At 31.1% G+C, this 18,327-nt stretch overlaps 4 protein-coding genes across 4 annotated transcripts; 2 read left to right on the top strand and 2 right to left on the bottom strand.

Moving 5' to 3' along the window:
- Positions 1-1,026: 1,026 nt before the first annotated feature.
- Positions 1,027-3,801, top strand: Cog8 (conserved oligomeric Golgi complex subunit 8). The gene is made up of 9 exons (XM_078181187.1): positions 1,027-1,248; positions 1,355-1,426; positions 1,504-1,628; positions 1,702-1,977; positions 2,040-2,253; positions 2,320-2,759; positions 2,837-3,025; positions 3,113-3,268; positions 3,379-3,801. The coding sequence occupies exons 1-9, from the start codon at positions 1,194-1,196 to the stop codon at positions 3,703-3,705; spliced, it is 1,854 nt and encodes a 617-aa protein (XP_078037313.1). The 5' UTR covers positions 1,027-1,193; the 3' UTR covers positions 3,706-3,801.
- A 109-nt stretch (positions 3,802-3,910) lies between these two features.
- LOC144470245 (uncharacterized) lies at positions 3,911-5,723 on the bottom strand. The gene is made up of 3 exons (XM_078181188.1): positions 5,191-5,723; positions 4,704-5,096; positions 3,911-4,526 (listed from the first exon to the last, which is right to left on the bottom strand). Exons 2-3 carry the CDS (start codon positions 5,066-5,068, stop codon positions 4,070-4,072), a joined length of 822 nt encoding a protein of 273 aa, XP_078037314.1. The 5' UTR covers positions 5,069-5,096; positions 5,191-5,723; the 3' UTR covers positions 3,911-4,069.
- An 819-nt stretch (positions 5,724-6,542) lies between these two features.
- Positions 6,543-7,670, top strand: Mrpl48 (mitochondrial ribosomal protein L48). The gene is made up of 4 exons (XM_078181062.1): positions 6,543-6,767; positions 6,861-6,938; positions 7,018-7,151; positions 7,229-7,670. The coding sequence occupies exons 1-4, from the start codon at positions 6,744-6,746 to the stop codon at positions 7,515-7,517; spliced, it is 525 nt and encodes a 174-aa protein (XP_078037188.1). The 5' UTR covers positions 6,543-6,743; the 3' UTR covers positions 7,518-7,670.
- Positions 7,669-12,821, bottom strand: Frtz (WD repeat-containing and planar cell polarity effector protein fritz). Its single transcript, XM_078181061.1, has 15 exons — positions 12,558-12,821; positions 12,249-12,378; positions 12,005-12,182; positions 11,734-11,927; positions 11,512-11,612; positions 11,299-11,413; positions 11,002-11,211; positions 10,768-10,931; positions 10,566-10,673; positions 10,281-10,489; positions 10,092-10,215; positions 9,855-10,024; positions 8,077-9,785; positions 7,878-8,010; positions 7,669-7,800 (listed from the first exon to the last, which is right to left on the bottom strand). The coding sequence occupies exons 1-15, from the start codon at positions 12,638-12,640 to the stop codon at positions 7,715-7,717; spliced, it is 3,714 nt and encodes a 1,237-aa protein (XP_078037187.1). The 5' UTR covers positions 12,641-12,821; the 3' UTR covers positions 7,669-7,714.
- Between the last annotated feature and the right edge of the window lie 5,506 nt (positions 12,822-18,327).

Below are 18,327 nucleotides of genomic sequence, written 5' to 3'. Positions count from 1 at the left end.
TTCGATTTTTAAAGAAGCTGCAAATAATAAAATCTATTACCTCATAGGATTCTCGAAAACGTATTTGTGGAGTTTATTTTCACGCCTATTTACTACTTAAAAAATCCATTTTATATCAAAATTACTTTCACAGCCATTAGTTCTATGCAATTCTACTTCTAATAATTTCAAAATATTTGCCAAAACTGACTATCAACAGTTTGCTGTCGTTATTATATTAATAATAATTATATTAATAATATATAGAAAATACTTCAACTACGCAAGAAAAGGCGAAGTAATAGAAAAATGTTAACGAATTAGTGAACAAAATTACATGTCCACTTTTCTTTCGAATCAATAAGAAACTCGTATTAATTAATGAAATATTGGGATTTCCTTAAGTTTATTTTACTTTTGTATATGTCTAGGCCGCGTCAAATCTATTAAATAAACTAAATTCCAAGATGCCGAATACATACTCACGTTTCTACTACGATTTTAGCGCGTGAACTATGAAAGGTAATGCTACTGCGCATTCGCGCTGCACAGGCGCACTACGCAACCGCGCTACTAGCGCAAAAAGAGAACATTTTTAGTTTCATTTTGATTAGGCAAACTCGAATAAAGACTTATACCATTAGATGCAAAACTAACTTGTGCAGAAGCTAAAACTGATCGTATGAATAAAGTAAATATGATCGATCATCGTAGAATCTGATGGGTATCATCCTATTTCTCTCCATTGTATCGCGTTCTCTTTTTACAGTAGTTGCGCGAAACTGGATGAGCAGTAAAATTGTTGGGATATGCGAGTCAGCTTAGAGAGTACGAAAAGTATGCAGAAGTATTCTTCTACCTCTCTTAGTTTTTGAAAGCATTTCCAACATTTTACGTCGCATCCAATCCGCAGTGAATCCTGCCCTTAGTATTGAACCGTCAGCGAATCAGAGCAAAGCAATTTTTACTCTCATTTTCGCTAACGGAGCGCCCTGTAACCGGAGCCTTGCAGATACTTAAGTGTTCTGTATAGGTGTATCACCGAGACACGTTGAATGCGTATCCACTGAACTACTACAGTAAACGTAGACATTCTGTCAAAATCGTACAGTATGCATATATGTTGTAGACGTGTTCTTGCATACATAACATAAAAAAACATAAAGACAGATTAAACATTCCAAACGAAAGTATAAATGTACTAAATAAAAAAAATGGACATCGAAACCGAGAATGTTATAAACCTTATATTTCCAAATGGGATTCAAGGTGATTTGTATTCGTATAATACGAATAAAATTGTGACATGATTTAAGGATACATATTTTTTTTCTAATTTGTAAAAAATATACATATTCTTCTACCGTTTTTTTAGAAACATGGAAAGAAAACCCTGAATTCTATCAATACTTGTCGAAACTTGGTGGCTACGATGTTGACCAACTCAGTAAGATAATTTTTGGCAATTCTTGAATAACTGGAATTATGCGAAACATATTTATATAAAATAATTTCATTTTTCAGGTAAAGAACCTGATCATCTAGAAGATGAGAAAAATTCAGTATTGCATACTACACAAGAACTAGTATTTAAAAACTATAAAACATTTGTACAAACAGCAGAAAGCTCTAGAGAAATATTTAAACAAGTAAGAGAGTAATATTTTCTAATATATTCTGTAAAGATACTCTACTAATATAAAATCAATATGTGATTTTAAGTTCAATCAAACCGAATGTTGGCTCGATGGGCTTGTGCAAAAGATTCCTAAGTTTGTGGAGAAGTGCCAATTATTTTGTGATGCCTCAAAAGATATAAATGCGCATAGAAGAGTGAATAGTTTAACATTAACCAGAAATGCAGAATTACTTGAAGTTCTTGAAATGCCTCAATTAATGGAATCATGTTTAAGAAGCAATCAATATAATGAGGCATTGGAGTTGTCTCAATACGCACGTCAATTAGGAACAAAACATGGAGATATTCCAATTATATCGGTAATTGATACTAGACCTATATAGCTATCGTATATATTTCATTTTATTCATTAATAATGTAGTCCATAGTAGCAGAAATTGAAAGCAGTTGGTCAGGCATGGTAGGTCAAGTTGTGGGTTCTTTGAGAGGAGACTTGCCACTTCCAAGATGTTTACAACTTGTTGGACTATTGCGATCAATGGATGCTTTTACAGAACCAGAATTACGCATTAAATTTCTTCAAGCACGTGACAGCTGGCTTCAAAGTCTCTTGAATGCCATACCCAAGGATGATCGTAAGTAAACTCTACATTAATAATTGTCAAGTACATGCTTTAATAAGAATCTGTGTTGTTCCTTAGCCAATCTTCACATAACAAAAACGATAGAATTATCAAGGATACATTTATTTAATATAATAACACAATATAGAGCCATGTTTAACGATGATGAGCTCATAATGCCAGGTCGAGATCCAACTGTAAACGAGTGTGCTATATTTTATCATTGGATTGAAGAAAAGATATCCCAATTTTTAACAACACTAGAACAAGATTTACCTGGTGTGACATCTATAGATTCCATTTTGGGCCAGTGCACATATTTTGGCTTATCGTTTGGAAGAGTGGGAGTAGACTTTACTGGACGAATGTCTGATATATTTGTACGCGTAATTGGTGAAAAATTCGAGTCTAATATCCGTAAAACAACAAAAAGGTTTGAGAAAGATATGGAATCGTTTACTCTAATTAATAAAATTCAAAGAACTAATATGAAAATAAATACTACAACAGTCAAGTCGGTAAGTAATTAATATTATAATTGACTTTTCTACGTATAATCAAAATAAATTAATTAATAAAGTATTCTTCTGCACAGGAAAATCCACCAGAACAGTTAGTGGAGTTTTATCCTTTAGCTGAATATTGTAATGGTCTTATATCTGCTTTTAATGAAATACGACTTTGTCCACCAGTAGCTCTTTCTGTTTTCTCTACAAATATTCTGCAAGAGTCCCTATATTTGGTTGCAAAAGCAATACTAAATTTTTATAAACAAGAACAACAAGTGAGTTGATAATATTATTTTATAACGGTGTGATTTAAATAATTTGTTTGAAAGTTTACAAATCTAATTTAATAAATTTATTTGCAGGCTTTTGCAGCTGCAGAAAGAGAAAATATGCTCAAATTTATAGAATGTTTAAGCGAACAATTAATTCCCTATGTACAATATTGCATACACGTTATTTTTCCACCGAATCAAATTGCGGTCCATTTAGGCATTTCCGAAAATTTACTCCAAACAGAGGTATGTAAAAACAATTACTAAATGTATCTGTAAAGATTCCCATGACAAAAGACTTAGTTTTCTTATTAAAATAAGAACATTATCTATAAATTTATATGTTTTTTTTATAGGGAATTACATACCTAAATAGAGTTAACATACTAGAGCCTCTGGCTCCCTTATTACCATTTTCGAAAAATGAAAAAGATATTGTTACTTCCTCATTATCTACCTCTAATGTACAATCAATACTGCAAAAAGCTTCCAATGAGATACCTGCATCTGAAAATATAGGAGATATGACTACTAAAGAATCTGAAAAAGGAAAAGTAACTGAAGCACATGAAACTGCAGAACAGCCAATTCAATCTGATGACAAACAAGAAAAAGATTTAATGATAACCAAAGATATTAAAGATACTAATAGTTTAAATGATACTACAAATCAGAATAGATAATTGTAAATTCTATTAATTTCACGCATTATTATATGCAGAAGTACTGTAAATAAAAGAGAATAGTTTTTTAATTACTGTGTTTGTATAGGTAATATCTTTCCCTTTCTTTTTTTGTACAATTTAATATGAAATTAAATTTCGGAATAAATTACATACGATGTAATATTATTTCATAATACAAATATATAAAAATATTTTATTACCCCTAATAAAAATATACATTATATCTTATGCTATTATTTTTTTAATATTTACAGAAGTAAATTATCAGACACATAATGCTTTTAAAATTATTTTCGAAAGGTAAATGCTTATTATTTTGTTACATACAATATGTATATAACCATTAACATTTCTATAAGTATCATGTGCCTGATCTCGAATAATTTCTTCCATGCTTTAACAACGTTTTATTATCAGAATCTGTTCCATTATTGTAAATTTCATTTGCTGTATTTTTATTATAATCTCTTTCATTTATTTGTTCCAATTCTTCTTTTGGAGTTATAGCAGGGTACTTTAAGTCCAATACCTCTTGTTTCATTTTCCTAACTTTTTCAAGTAACTTCTGACATTCCTTTTCTTCCGTATCTTCCAAAAAAACGACAGGCTTTTTCCTTTTTAATTGCCTATTAAGCACACTATTATTAATTGATTTATCTTTTCTCAGATTACTTAGATATATTTCCAACTTGTTCAATTCTTCTTTCTCTTGTTTGTGTTTTTCTCTTAGCGCTTTCAAACGAATCCTTAGTATATGACAATCCCTTTGTGCTTTTGTATGTAAATATTTTATTCTTTCGGCTATACTTTGATTACGCCTATAAATATTGTCATTTAAGTACAATAACATCTGAGGTAATATTTTCTTAAATATAATTTGATATTCTATACTATCTAACTTATGTAATTTTCATTTAAATTTCAAAATACTGATTTTCATGAATAAATATCACTAATAGTAAATGTATCAATTAAACATTTATAAAAATACTTACGTATCTCTTGATAAATCTCCCCTTCTAGTAAATGAAACTTTAGGTGTATAAGTGTTTCTTGTTTCCATAAAATGATCTGTGTATTTGACAGATTTTTCAAGTACAATAGGTATTAGATTAAATATAGTAGCTTTTGAAGGAGCAACAACATTGTGTGTGCAACTTATTGAATTAGTCTCTATTGGTTTATTAATTTCACTTTTTCCTATTTCACTAATGTCAGTATTATTAGTAACTTCCGATGCAGGTTTATTGTCATCTAATTTTGATATACATGGCCTATTATATTTCTTAATTATAGTTATTTTTAGAATTGGAACCTTTGATGTGTGTTTAACACCTGACACTGTTTTTGGTGTGCCCATATTAACGTCATTAACTGTTTACACAACTCTGTAAGGTTTGAAATTCGTAATTATTTAGTGGATACGTAATTCTAAAATTACTTTAATTAACTAATTCGATATTGGATAAAGTAAATACATACGTAAATCCAGACAATATTTCTATCAGCAGTTATCCGGCTCTTCTGTATGCGTTTAAATGTTTAAATATTGTTTCAAACATTGTGTTATATACATATTTCTCTAATGTGAGGTTAATTGTCATTGAATATTATCAATGATCTAGTAGATATTGTAGTAAATCAAATCTAGTTTAACAAATAAAAAGTCTGGCAACTATCACTTAATAATATACTTCTAAAACTATAGAAATATTATAAATTATAAATAACGCAGACAATTGTTTAGAACAACGTCCTCTTCACCAATTTTTTGCGTCTTTACTATATCGTATATTTTCATATGTGGACTGAGAATCCAAAAGGAAAAATTATCGCTCTCTTTTTGCCTTTGAGATATAAATGTTTATATGTATATAGTGTGGGCGCCGTCGTATTAGTTATACGCTACTGATAGAATTTATTTGGTGTGAGACTATTCAAATGAGTTAATTAACATCTTAATGAAATACTAATAAATATAGTACGTAAATAGTGTGTAAAAAATGTGTTTAGGTGCTTATACGCAAATATCGAACATTTATGGCGAAATGTTCATAGTAGCGTTCTGCAATACAGATCTTGCGAAACACATATGGCGGGATATTTTGCAGGGTTTTTGTTCAAATGTATATCTTTGCGTAAAGAAAGAATCTCTGTCCGTGAAAATACAAGCATTGCCAATTAAAAAATTAATGAGTTGTTGCGAGTAACATTTACAAAACTTGTATATCTTGAAAATGAGAAAAGAGCAATAATTTTTCGTTTCAGATTTTTAATTCACCCATGAAAGAATACAATACAAAGGCGGTAAGAAGGGCGTTATTTCAAACAATTATTAATTGTAATATGTGAAGTGATTTAATACGGTTAACTTCAAATCTCAACTAAATTTTATTATAATGAAACAGTGGTAACACTACAATATATTGTTGTTTATATTTTTAATTAAATACGTCGCGTTATTAAAACGTAACTTATTAGAAAATAAGTTAGATTGTAATATGCTTTCAGTTGTATTGATTGAAAATGTGTATTGTACTTAGCGCACCGTTGCAATTTTGTGTCACGTGATAAAATATACATATCGAGCTACGTCGGGGGTAAAGCGCTTAGAAATTTGAGAACAGATGCTGAAACTGCTTTTTTCTAATTAATTGATGCTTCACAACTAAGCAGTGCTACCCTCATGATTTTAAATAAGGAGTTAACAAGCGAGTACGACGGTTTCTGCTGTTTCTCTCTCTCTCTCTCTCTCTCTCTCCCTGTCTCTGTCATCACTTTTGCTCTTTCTAAAGCGAAGATGGATGCGCAGTGCAATGGTAGGGATGAAAATGAACTTGTGGATAGGGAGCAAGAAGGTGCTTGCTGTACACACATGCATACATGTAGAATTCGATCATTGTAGTCGTATATACAGTGTGCTTACCGAATAAAATTTAATAAATGTTGTCTTGTTTGACATAAGCAATAACAATACAATTTATGAAGATATTTGAAAGTTGATCATCACATTTCAAATAAATTTCTCGTCTGGAATGGCACTGAATATTTTTAAACAGGTAAAACTGTGTTTACAAATAATTATGAGGTTATGTCAATCTATTTTTCGTCGTTTCCTATCATACAATAGCATAATTATGTTATGTGTTTAGGTTTCTATGTGCCATCGTCACCGGCTAATGAACAAAGCTGTGAGGTTTTATGGTATATATGAACCTCCTTATTTAATGGTATATCCGTAACTTTTTAAACTATTATTATGCAATGTGTTTACTTCACTTTTATTAGATTTTACGATTTTAAATATAGGTAAAACATACAGGACCACCCCTTTATCCGGTACTAAATATACAAATTAGGGGGTATTCGTATCCTTTGCTGGAGAGTTATCAGTCTTTAATTCAAAAACTTACAAATGAATTGGATGTAGACATTGATGACAGGTATTTTTATATATGTATTTCTTCTACAATTTGCAAAAGTTTATATTTTAATAATATACATATTTTCCTTTTTGCAGTTATGCTTTCCCACATCGTGATTTGAAAATAGAAAGATACAGAAAACAAAGTTCACTGACCGAGTCAGAATATAATTTTAAAATTTTTGAAAGGGATATAATTATATCAAATGTAAATTCCACGAAATTACCTATTTTAGTTAGAATATTAGAAGCAACTTTACCTACCGGAGTTTCTTTAGAAATAAAAGAATATGACCCAGCCATAGAGGTGAAACGTGTGATACCAGATAAAGAACTATACGATTTGAAAGTTGAATTAGATCATATAAAAGCATCTAGAAACTAGTAGATTCATAGAAATGGAATGTATAAATCTCATCGATATATGTAATATTGCAATAATGTAATAATACAATTTCAAAACAGTTTTTTTATATAAAAATTATGTACAAAATAGGCATATAGATATTCTTACAAACATAATAGAAGTATGTAAATACAGCATTTTATCTACTTTCATTAAAATCTGCATCCCTCTTTTACTTATAAAAGTCCAAAGTGTACAACTTTTATTTTAGAACCCTCTTCTGGTTTTGCAGGTTCTTTTGTCTTGTCATTAATATCCTCTTCTGCAAACACAAATTATAATCATTGTATGCTCATAAAATATTATATGCTATATAGTTGTAATAATTTTATTGCTTACTCGATAGTGGTTGAAAGTCTTTTAAATAATCTTCATTACCAAGGCACAATGGAAGGCTTTCTGCTAACTCACGTTTTGGATCAGTTAGATGTACTTGAGTAATTGTAGATCGCTTTTGTTTATGCGACTGACCCTGTACAAATTTCTAATTAAATCAGACTGGTATTAACTAATAAGCATACTTTCTGTTTGTACTTACAGTGTCTGGTACAAATATGTGGGTTACTGTATCTGAAAACTTGACCTTTGGTTTTTCATTGGTTGTTAATGTTGTATCTGGGAAAGTAGAAAATGGGGAACAGGATATAGCACTAGATGTAGGAGTTGATATAATAGGCAGTGGAGGTATGTTCGAAGATATCTTAGATTCTTTATTAATATTAATGTTTGTACTATTCTGTGGCGATATTAATTTAGAATGTCTATTATCGAATCTATTTTGAATACTGTAAGCAGAAGCATATTTAGACGTGCCAAGCTTCATATTATTAGAAGAGGAATGTATGTTATCACAACTTCCGTGAAATGAAATGTAATCGAGATCATAATTGAGTCTATATTTAGAAGGCTTAATGGTACCATGTTTGTGATGAGTTTGTAAAATATTAGTTGTAGAATTTTGTTTTTGGAGTAAATGTGACGAGATATTTCTTGCTCTGATAGGTGAAAACGTTTGAATAGGTTCATCGATATCAGCTAAGCCAGACGTGCTTCTGGACAGGGGAAGATTCTTGTTTGGAAGATTATGAAAGTAACTACTGTACGAAGTTGTTAAAGAAGGCGGCGGTGGTGGAATATTGATATCTCCTAATTTCTTTTCTGTATGAGACTGTTGCATTTTTATAGGTTTGTGACTGTCGTCATTGTTAATATTTTTACTAACAATGTTGCCACGAGAATCTTGTAAATCATTGTCTAGAAAATTAAAAGAGGTTGACATGAGATTACTATGATTACTATGAAAATTTGTATTTAACTTATTTACTATAATAGAATCAGAAAGTGTTTTCGATGTAAAGTCATTCATTGCGACCGACGATTTCATATTCTTTAGGGAAGATGAAGATATGGTGGTATCAGGTTCACTGGCTACCAAATTACAAAAGGAAGCATCATAGGTATGCGGAATATTTGTACCAAGCGTGCTAAAAGATGTTGACATGATATTGCTATCAATACTGTCCAATGAAGATCTTAATAAGTTTGGCGGCACATCTAATGCAACTGTTTCATAAATTGGATTGTTAAAAGGTGTCGACATGAAGCTATTGTCTTGTGTTAACTGTGTTGACATTGCACTATCAGACATACTATCGAGGGAATACTGCATTTCATCGAGAACAGATTTATTCTGTGGATTGTCTATTGAATTTTCAGCGTGTCGATTAGGCACTGTAGTTTTCCGTTCATTGATAGACATACTTCCAAATGAAGTTGTCATCAGATCATCCGAAATATTATCAAATGTTTGTGAATTATTAGTAGAAGCTACTGCCGATGTTTGTGTAGGATGTGTTGCATGGGTTTTATATAGAGGTTTGTTAAATGATGTTCTTGCGAAAAATGTATTCAAAAGTGAAAGGTGAGACGAATGATTGAAAGAAGATGAAACGGTAGTGTTCGGCATATTGAAAGAGGTCGATACTAAATTACAATCGGGATTTTCACTAGCCGGAACATCGGGAAATGATGTAGGTAACAAGCTTTTGTTAAGATTGTGAGCATCGAGAACTGGTAAAGGTGGAATTTGACTCTTGGTATCCTTCTTATAGTTATAACTTTTAGAATGCTTTACGTCAGTCTGATTCTCTTTAGAGGAATTTTCACTTTCGTCACTGTAAGATTTCTCTCCTTTATCACTCGTCGAATCAGAACACAGTGAACAAGATGCTCTGGAGCAAGTAGAATCTGAAAATTTATATTATAATTTTAATTAGGAAAGGAAATATTCTACAAAAGTATCTAATTAAATCTTACGTGAACTATTGCAACTGTTTGATCTAGTCAATATGCGTTCTGCATTTTCTTTAGCTGCAGCAGCCATTTCCATATCATTTACAACTAATGCATAAAAATGTATATCCATAAAAAGATCATGATCATTCAGATCTATAGCAAGCCTGAAGGCCTTTTCAAACATTTGATACCTGTATTTGATAAGATTAGTATTTTTTTCGACTTAAATTTCTTTTAAATGCAAAAATATGTAAATACCGTAACAAATGATAAAAAAATCTTCTTGTCAGATCTCTTATTTCATCTCCGTACTCTTCTTCAATAGCTTGACTAATTGGTTTAACTGGAATGTGAAAACTTCCCAAAGCATTTTGTATGAGATCTGTAACATTCAACCAAATGTAGTATCAATAACGAGTTAAATTGTACGTCAATTCGAGAACTTACTTTCACGTTCCGACGTCAATGGAAGTTTAAATAAGTGGTTTAAAATCTGATTTAGGGTATGCATACATGCTCGGGGATGAGTGTCCCAATTCATAGACAACAATAAAGAAGTTGCTTGCTCAACTTGATACAAAGACAAATATCTTTTAACTAATACATCACCGGATAAAGAATCTCCTTCCAGTAATTTTATTACACCTATAGGGCCTCTATCAATGTATTAGATTCATATTACTGATTTTTTTTATGAACTGTTTATTTCGTAACATAGTATTAATAACATACCGTTGAAAGATTAACAACAGAAGAGAATTCCCATGATTATGCCAATTAATGTAACAATTTATATCATTTCTTTTATTCCATTCCATACGTAATAATGCTGGTTGAGTTCTGCATTGTTAATAAATTTAATATTTTATACACATATAATTAAACTCATTGCAATAAATATTTGAATAAATAAGTAACTTTTAAATAAATGTACCTAAAATATGATGACAAGTCTAAAATATTGGCTGGTGTTACGTCTTCACTTAGTGTTTGACTTTTAATACTAGATAAAGAAATATCAAAATGTTGGAATTGACCTTTATCATTTCCAATAATAAATATTATTCCATTGCTATGCCACGATGCCAATGTTGGTATCTTGAAAGTTAATATACCATTTAATATATTTCCGAGTACTGTTTATACGTGAACTATGCATTTAACTTACAAAGCCTGCTTTTACGCTGGTGGTTGTTGCTCTGTTTTGATCATAAACTATTACAGAACCATCTATGCAACATAATAGTAGTAATTCCTGATTAGGTGAGAATTTTATGCAGCTTGTATGCGTAGGTAACGGTACCGATGTTACTGCTATTCTTTGCAATTTATCTTGTTGCGAAATTTCATATGTCCTCCATTCTATAGTCACCTCACCCTATGTCATACTTATGATGTAAAACGTTCAATTATAAAATTAATGCTACAAGAATAATGAGAATGTTAAATGCTGTAGAAAGTTTACCTTTCTTGATACTTTCTGTTCTACTGAATGAATAATATTATCATGACATGCATCAAATATTATACATAAAGGATCAAACTCACTACGTATGTAACAAATTAATTCTAACTTTAATCTGAAAACAAAAACACCTTGTGCTCAAATACTTTTGTCAGACAAACGAATATGGATTATTAAAAACTCAGAGAAGAGTAACAAGAAGAAAGTTCATACCCTACTAAACGATAAAGATGTATATTTGCACGATCGTGTTCCTTCACAGCCGGACTCCATGGATAAACTTCATTCATTGTAGATTTCCACCATATTAATATCTATGATGTTTTAAAAACAGTCTCATAAATTATGTATTTCTAAATAACTTACCTATGAGATCTATATATTTTAAATAGTTCTATAGCACTTTTAAGGTCAAGTAATAGTAGATATACTCACCAAGTCATTACATTTATTAGTCTGCACTTTTTTATCCAATCTACGGCCATTCGGGCCAAACAGATCAATGGTGGATAATTTTGGTTCAAGTTTACTTATTTTATCAAACACATGCTTTTTTGATCTTGTGAAATGTACAAGGCTGACTTGATTGTCATTATAGGTACAAAGTACATAACTTTTAGTAATTAACACTAGAATGAAAAATTGTAGAATATTTGAACAGTGCTCAGTGCATTAATATAAATTCTGCAAAGAAGCCGATAGTTACCATCTGATATATACTCAGAAAGTTTTCCAACAAGATATTTGTCAAAAGTTATTTTATATATATCGCTGGTAGCAACATTAACTTGTATTTGTATCAACAGAGCATTATTTAACATTAACTGTAGAACACAATCATCGTACCACTGGCAATATATAATCGAATTATCTTTCAATTGATCCTGAAAAATTCGAAATGTGGTAGACAAGAATTATTAATTTACGCAAATAATTTAGTGCAAGTCTACCTCTAAATATTTAATTGAATCTTTCAATTTGTTTCCCTTTTTATTTGTTGGTACATATATCATACCACGCTTTTGGCTATATGATCGTTTTCCTTCTTCGTGTAAACTATCAACACGTTTATCATGATACCTATAAAAATAAGAGAAAATCATAACTTTTATTCAACCTCATATATGAATATCTCATATACGAAATTATGTATTATTAAATTTAATAAGATACAATACAAGTAATCAGTATTGTTTAATTTTGGTGATACATTTACTTATTAGTACCGTTTATAATGCTTATAAAATAATTTATCTTACCTAAATGCACCGAAGTCTGTACTTTTTATATTAATATTGTCATCAAAACTCCATAAGTTGACTTCACCCAATAATGTAAACATTATAAGAAACGGCTACTCTAATAACATTGAATATTGCATGTAAAACTGTACACAACAAAGATACAATACACTTTACGAAGGTTATGTTACACTGCATAAGAAAAAACTATAATAGCAAGTAATTTAAATATAGACGTAAACACAAAAAAACCACTACAGTGTTTAGATTTAGAGTAGCCGAGGGCCCAGGACTCGTACTTCACCATTCTGCTGCAGAGTTCTATTTTATCGACATCATTTTGTTTATGGCGTTTCGTTCACGAGTGTGTGCACACAATTTTAAGAATAATTCATTTTGTTTAATCGCTAATGTATTTAGAATACGCACAAAATTAACAAAAATAAGTTTCGAAACAAAAATATATATCTTTTTAAAGAAAAAAATTAGCGTTGTTATCATACGAAAAGCTTAATTAAGCTGTACGTTAAATAGATGCAGCTGCAAATCGGCTTTTAGATAAATTAAGATTAAAATTGTTTTTTTTTTTAATATATAAAGTTTTGTTTTACATTTTAATATATGTGTAGCTATACTTGTGCAGCGTTAAAATTAATTACCGTAATAATTAATACGAACAAGTGAGTTTAATTTTTCTCAAATTTAAACAATTAACCATTGATAATTAATAAGTCGATACAAATATAATTTATAATGTTTAATTAACTTTATTTAAGAATAGCAAATAGTTTAACAAATAGTTTAGAATTAATTACATTTTAAAATATTGGTGTAACCTACGCTATCGGCCGTCATGCAATAGTTACGGATGCTGTAATGTTATGTTTAATAGCATTTGGTATGCGCTTCGAGCTCAATTACATATAGATACCTTTTGCGAGTAATCGGATCAATTACACTTGATTACTGTCAGTTTATGACAGTAATCTAAATTGGCAAATTCAATACGAACGAAATTTGACCTATCAACGAATCGTTTTTTTTAACGAATCTGCGGACAAATTTAATTATTACAAATTACCTTTTCATCGCGCGAGGCGCGACTGATAAACCGATGAACTGTCCAATAAACTGTGAGAATATACCATGTGCACCCTTCGATTCCTATTGGCAATCTACACACGATTATGTTTTTTGCTAGCATATCGTACAGCTCGTATTGCGACGTATTTTCCCGGATAAGCTGCTCGGAAAAAAAAACGTAGCAAACAACCGCGTATATGCCAGCTTAATTTTCATTCGTTTTTAATAATTGCAATCTTGAATTTTGTAATTAGAGATCCTGTTGCTTGGAATAATCAACAAGAGACGAACAGCTTATAAGTTGAATTGAAAGTACAAAATTTGACGAACCAATGAATTTAGATCATTGTTAAAGACAGTTTGATAATTAATTCGTTTCGTTTAAATTTTAAGATAGACACTTTTCCCGCAACACTTTTGGCTAGTTATTGTTCACTATGGTCGAATTGTTCCCTTATTTCTACATGCAGAAATGTAAGGCGCATTCCATAAACGCTAATTAATGTTATTACTTATTTTTACTTTGGACAGCGTTCAGCTTTTAATGGCATAAATATAATCTGGTTTGCTAAATTGCAACCCATTTACTTTGAACAGTGTTTTGCTTTTATATGGCACAGAAATAAACAGTCTACTTTCCAAAATTACAACGCGAATTCTACAGTGTGTAACAAGAAATGGAAAATTAGTAAACTGTCAGTAATAAAGAAGTATCTTCAGCATCATTATATCATTAAGTATCATTATTAATTAGTTAGAGACTACAAATAACGATAAATTATAACTATAATCTAAATAAAAAACAATTTATAATATAAATATCATTCGGAGTTGTAAACTAAAATTGAAAGTAATTCTTAAAATATAATTTTGTATATAAAATATAGTAATGTAGTAACTATACCGTTGAAGCTATTTTAGTTTTAGAACAAGAAACTCGTCGAAAAATATGCAATTAGGGGATATCCACTGTCAGAAAGGGAAATAGTGGGAAATGCATTCGTTTGGCTAATGATCCTTGTTACCGACAGTAACGACAAGGCGATAATGTAGAGAGCACGACATTCGCCTTTAAAGCGAAAGATTTATCCGGATGATACAGTTTTGTTGCGCACGGAAAAATTTCTACAACAATAGAAATGCGCAGCTGTCTTCTGCCATAGTCGAAGCAGTAACATTTAGGCGATGTTTCACGTATTCCATTAGAAATTAATTCCAATTAACGATATTTACCAGCCTTTCGTTTCCGAATTTCCATGAAAACAAATCCTTTTTACGAATCATTTTACAAATCATTTTCCAACGATGCACTTCAATTAATTAATTTTTTGTTCACAGGAAAATGTCCTCCTTTCGTATTTATCCGCTTTTGTTCCATTTCGGTGACATTTCTGCATATTTCTGTTTAATACGAATTCGTACATTACTTGACCAAGATTACTTGCAATTGGATGTTCGGGAATGTTTTTTTTTTTTCCCCTCGCTAGAAATAAGTATAAATATAAAACAGACTGATCCGTGAATTCGTGGTTGATTTACGTCCTACTAACTTTACATCAGAAAATATGGGGATCTTTCGTCAGTGCCGAGGAAAGCTACGCATCCGTGTTATAAGGTGTATACTGAGGTAAAATACACATTAGAATTATATTGCTTTATGGTAGCGTCGTTGAAAATAAAAGTAATCAGGAAGCGTAGCTTATTTGATATATTTATTGAAATATATCGTTATTTGTCGTTCTTTATTCTTTGCAAGGTAGGAGTCATTTATTTCAGCATTATTTCATAAATTCTTGTCACAATTTAAAGATGTAGACACACAAATTGGAAGTATAGCTTTCAGATTAGTTTTAAACTGAATTTACTAATATATTTTGTCAAGAAAATATCTGAAGTTTCGTTTAAATAAGGAAATATGATTATATATAATTACCCACATGTGATATTTCACCAATGACGTCGAATCTCATCAATAATGAAGGAATATTTTAAATTACCAAAGAAAAAGGCGCATGGCATGCGCTGACATTATACTTATAACTATAATATACTATCGCGAAGCTTTGTAAAACAAAAATTTGTAACAAGAATATTATGCTAATAATAGTTAAAACAATTGAAATAATTATAACTGAAAAAAGCAAATCTGAACCAAGTCCCGATAATTTAAAATAATTTCGAAACATTTATGTGCATCCACTTTGAAAAAAGCTACCCAATAGATCTACATAAACGTATTACAATAAACAATTTTGGAAATTTTTGCGAGCATAAAACGCAACGCTGTTTGACTTGAACGAATTACGCGAAAATATGGAGAACTAGTTTTGTTTAACTTTTCACATTTCCATAACTATGTCGCACGAAGTTCACAGAATGTTAAGTAATTAAACAAACGTATCGATTTTATTTGTTGTTTGTCGAGCGCATCAAGTTAATCTCCGCGCAGGGCAGAATTTTTCGTCCGATGTAGGACGCAAATGGGGAACAATGTGGATTATTTCCTGTGGATACGCGTTTAGAGTTTCGATTTAGCCAAGCATAACAAGTAAGTTCCACGGCATGGAACTTTCAAGTATGTTTTCGTCGAACTTAAACTCGATCGTATCACTCCGGTTATTTAAACTTCCCTGAATTACCAGCCGCGCGGCCAATCAGGGTTACGCTATGCATTTGTATTTCATTATTTTGTTTACGACGCACTCTCCGCTCGGAATGTTACTGTTAAAGAACGGGATGGTATCTTGTGCCATCAGACCCAATAAGTGTAGTTTTATTTTAAATATAGCACGACGCATTCAGGTCACAATATAATAACAGTAATATCATTTATATTAAATATACTGCTTAATATACTATTTAAATATAAATGCGCTATTATAAATATATTAAATCTTATATATATATACTGATATAGTATATTTAATATAAATTGTATAAATTAGATAGTTTATTATAAATATACTAAATATACTATTTAATATTTAAGAATAATAATTACTACTTAATATCTAAATTAATAATTAGTAGTTAATATTTAATGTTAGAACATACAATATTCGTTGATATTTTTACATGTTATCGTAGAACTTTTCTTTGATACGATGTCCTTCTTTTCCTTTGTTCTTTAGAAGTTCCTCCTCAGATGGAGGATATGGGCACCAAGATAAGTGATCAGCTGTGCACTTCACATTTTTCAACGTCGATGATAAACAGGGTTAGTGGTTTCAATGTGATAACAACTCGATTATAAAAATTTTATCAGCGTACGATGTACAGGGTGTAAAAATAGTAAACGCCACGGGCTCTACTACATCGATTCTATGCCATCGATATAGTTGGAGAACAAACAAGGTGCCGCAATATTCACTCTTTCATTCGTTTCTTTTTTAAGAAGAAAATATGTTGAAAATTTGCTTCGAACGGATCGCTTTCTACTTCACCGAGGGACCAAATTGGTTAAAGAAACCATGACTGGTTATAGAGCTGTGCGATTGGTTCTTGAGACGAGGGGAAAGCGATACCTACGTTGGAAAAAGGTATAGTAAGCTTCTAACCTTGAAAAAAACCATCGAAGATGAATCCCGCGACACCCTTTTTTCTTACACTGTTTTCCACTAAATCGTGGATACGAAATCGATCTAGCACAGTCTATTTATTTACTTTTTCTATAATTTACTTTTATCAGTCTATATTTAGATTACAGTCTATAATTTACTTTTTCACACCCTGTACCTCTTCTCCGTCCAGATAACATCAAACCCGTGCTTTTCATACGACGCGACGGCGCGAATCTTATAACATTTTTAAACATAAACTTTTTCATAATTCCATTACATTTTCCAATCAACTCTCAAGATAGTTAAATTACAATTGCAAATTAAGATCTGTCTAATTCCCGCTTTATTTATACCTTCCTCGGATATTAATATTGAAGATCCCGTTTCTCACTGTGTTATTCAGATTGACTTTTCGTGACGTTTTCCTCATTATTTTTTGTGCATAACTGGATGACTCCTACGCGACTTACTTTAACATTGTTGCACACAGGCAACTGTTGCGATAAATAATAATACACCTGCTTTGGAAGAATTATGCTATTACTTTGCAATGACTACGTATTAATTTGCTTGTGTGAATTAATTTACTTCTGTAAGTTAATTTACTTATGTGAGTTAATTTACGTATGTAAGTTAATTTACTTATGTGAGAACAGAAATTACTAAAACTAGGAACCGACAACTCATCCATTCTTTAGCCCACCCAACGCGATTTTAGGGGATGAGAAACGATTCCGGTTGGTTTTCTCGAGACGGCTACAGAATTAAAATTGTACAATTTTAGCGTGACCCATTTTTCCATACATTAGTAATAAAGTCTCGAATCGAGAGGATGGTTTAAATGTCTCGTGCCAACAGTGATTCATTTCGATATTTATTTTACTCCGATCGGTGTAAATTTTTAGAACAGGGCGTGACTTCTTTAACCCCTGTTCGATACTACCCCCAAATGGGGGATAGAGTAAACCGTGCTAAATTGATAAAGGTAAGCCGAACTTGATTGGCTGGCGATTCGTTTCAGTGTGACATACGCGAAAGATTTACCGTGTATGATTTATGTAATCGTATCGTCGTATGCGGAAAATATAAACAATGAATAGCCGTGAGAGAGAAGTAAAGATTACGTGCCGTCATTCATACGTATG

Source organism: Augochlora pura, chromosome 5 (genome assembly GCF_028453695.1).
Source record: "Augochlora pura isolate Apur16 chromosome 5, APUR_v2.2.1, whole genome shotgun sequence".
In the NCBI taxonomy this organism is placed as follows: domain Eukaryota; kingdom Metazoa; phylum Arthropoda; class Insecta; order Hymenoptera; family Halictidae; genus Augochlora; species Augochlora pura.
This window is presented reverse-complemented; position numbering and strand designations above follow the sequence as displayed.

What these genes read in the sequence shown, in the direction of transcription:
- Cog8 (XM_078181187.1), top strand. Translation starts at nt 1,194, where the DNA reads ATGGACATCGAAACCGAGAATGTTATAAACCTTATATTTCCAAATGGG. An exon ending in CTAGAGAAATATTTAAACAA is followed by an intron (nt 1,629 to 1,701) that starts GTAAGAGAGTAA and finishes TGTGATTTTAAG; the next exon opens with TTCAATCAAACCGAATGTTG. An exon ending in ATACTACAACAGTCAAGTCG is followed by an intron (nt 2,760 to 2,836) that starts GTAAGTAATTAA and finishes TCTTCTGCACAG; the next exon opens with GAAAATCCACCAGAACAGTT.
- LOC144470245 (XM_078181188.1), bottom strand. Translation starts at nt 5,068, where the DNA reads ATGGGCACACCAAAAACAGTGTCAGGTGTTAAACACACATCAAAGGTT. An exon ending in GGAGATTTATCAAGAGATAC is followed by an intron (nt 4,527 to 4,703) that starts GTAAGTATTTTT and finishes CAATATTTATAG; the next exon opens with GCGTAATCAAAGTATAGCCG.
- Mrpl48 (XM_078181062.1), top strand. Translation starts at nt 6,744, where the DNA reads ATGGCACTGAATATTTTTAAACAG. An exon ending in CACTGAATATTTTTAAACAG is followed by an intron (nt 6,768 to 6,860) that starts GTAAAACTGTGT and finishes TTATGTGTTTAG; the next exon opens with GTTTCTATGTGCCATCGTCA. An exon ending in ATGAACCTCCTTATTTAATG is followed by an intron (nt 6,939 to 7,017) that starts GTATATCCGTAA and finishes TTTTAAATATAG; the next exon opens with GTAAAACATACAGGACCACC.
- Frtz (XM_078181061.1), bottom strand. Translation starts at nt 12,640, where the DNA reads ATGTTTACATTATTGGGTGAAGTCAACTTATGGAGTTTTGATGACAAT. An exon ending in CATCTTTATCGTTTAGTAGG is followed by an intron (nt 11,414 to 11,511) that starts GTATGAACTTTC and finishes TTTTGTTTTCAG; the next exon opens with ATTAAAGTTAGAATTAATTT. An exon ending in AAACAGTTGCAATAGTTCAC is followed by an intron (nt 9,786 to 9,854) that starts GTAAGATTTAAT and finishes ATAAATTTTCAG; the next exon opens with ATTCTACTTGCTCCAGAGCA.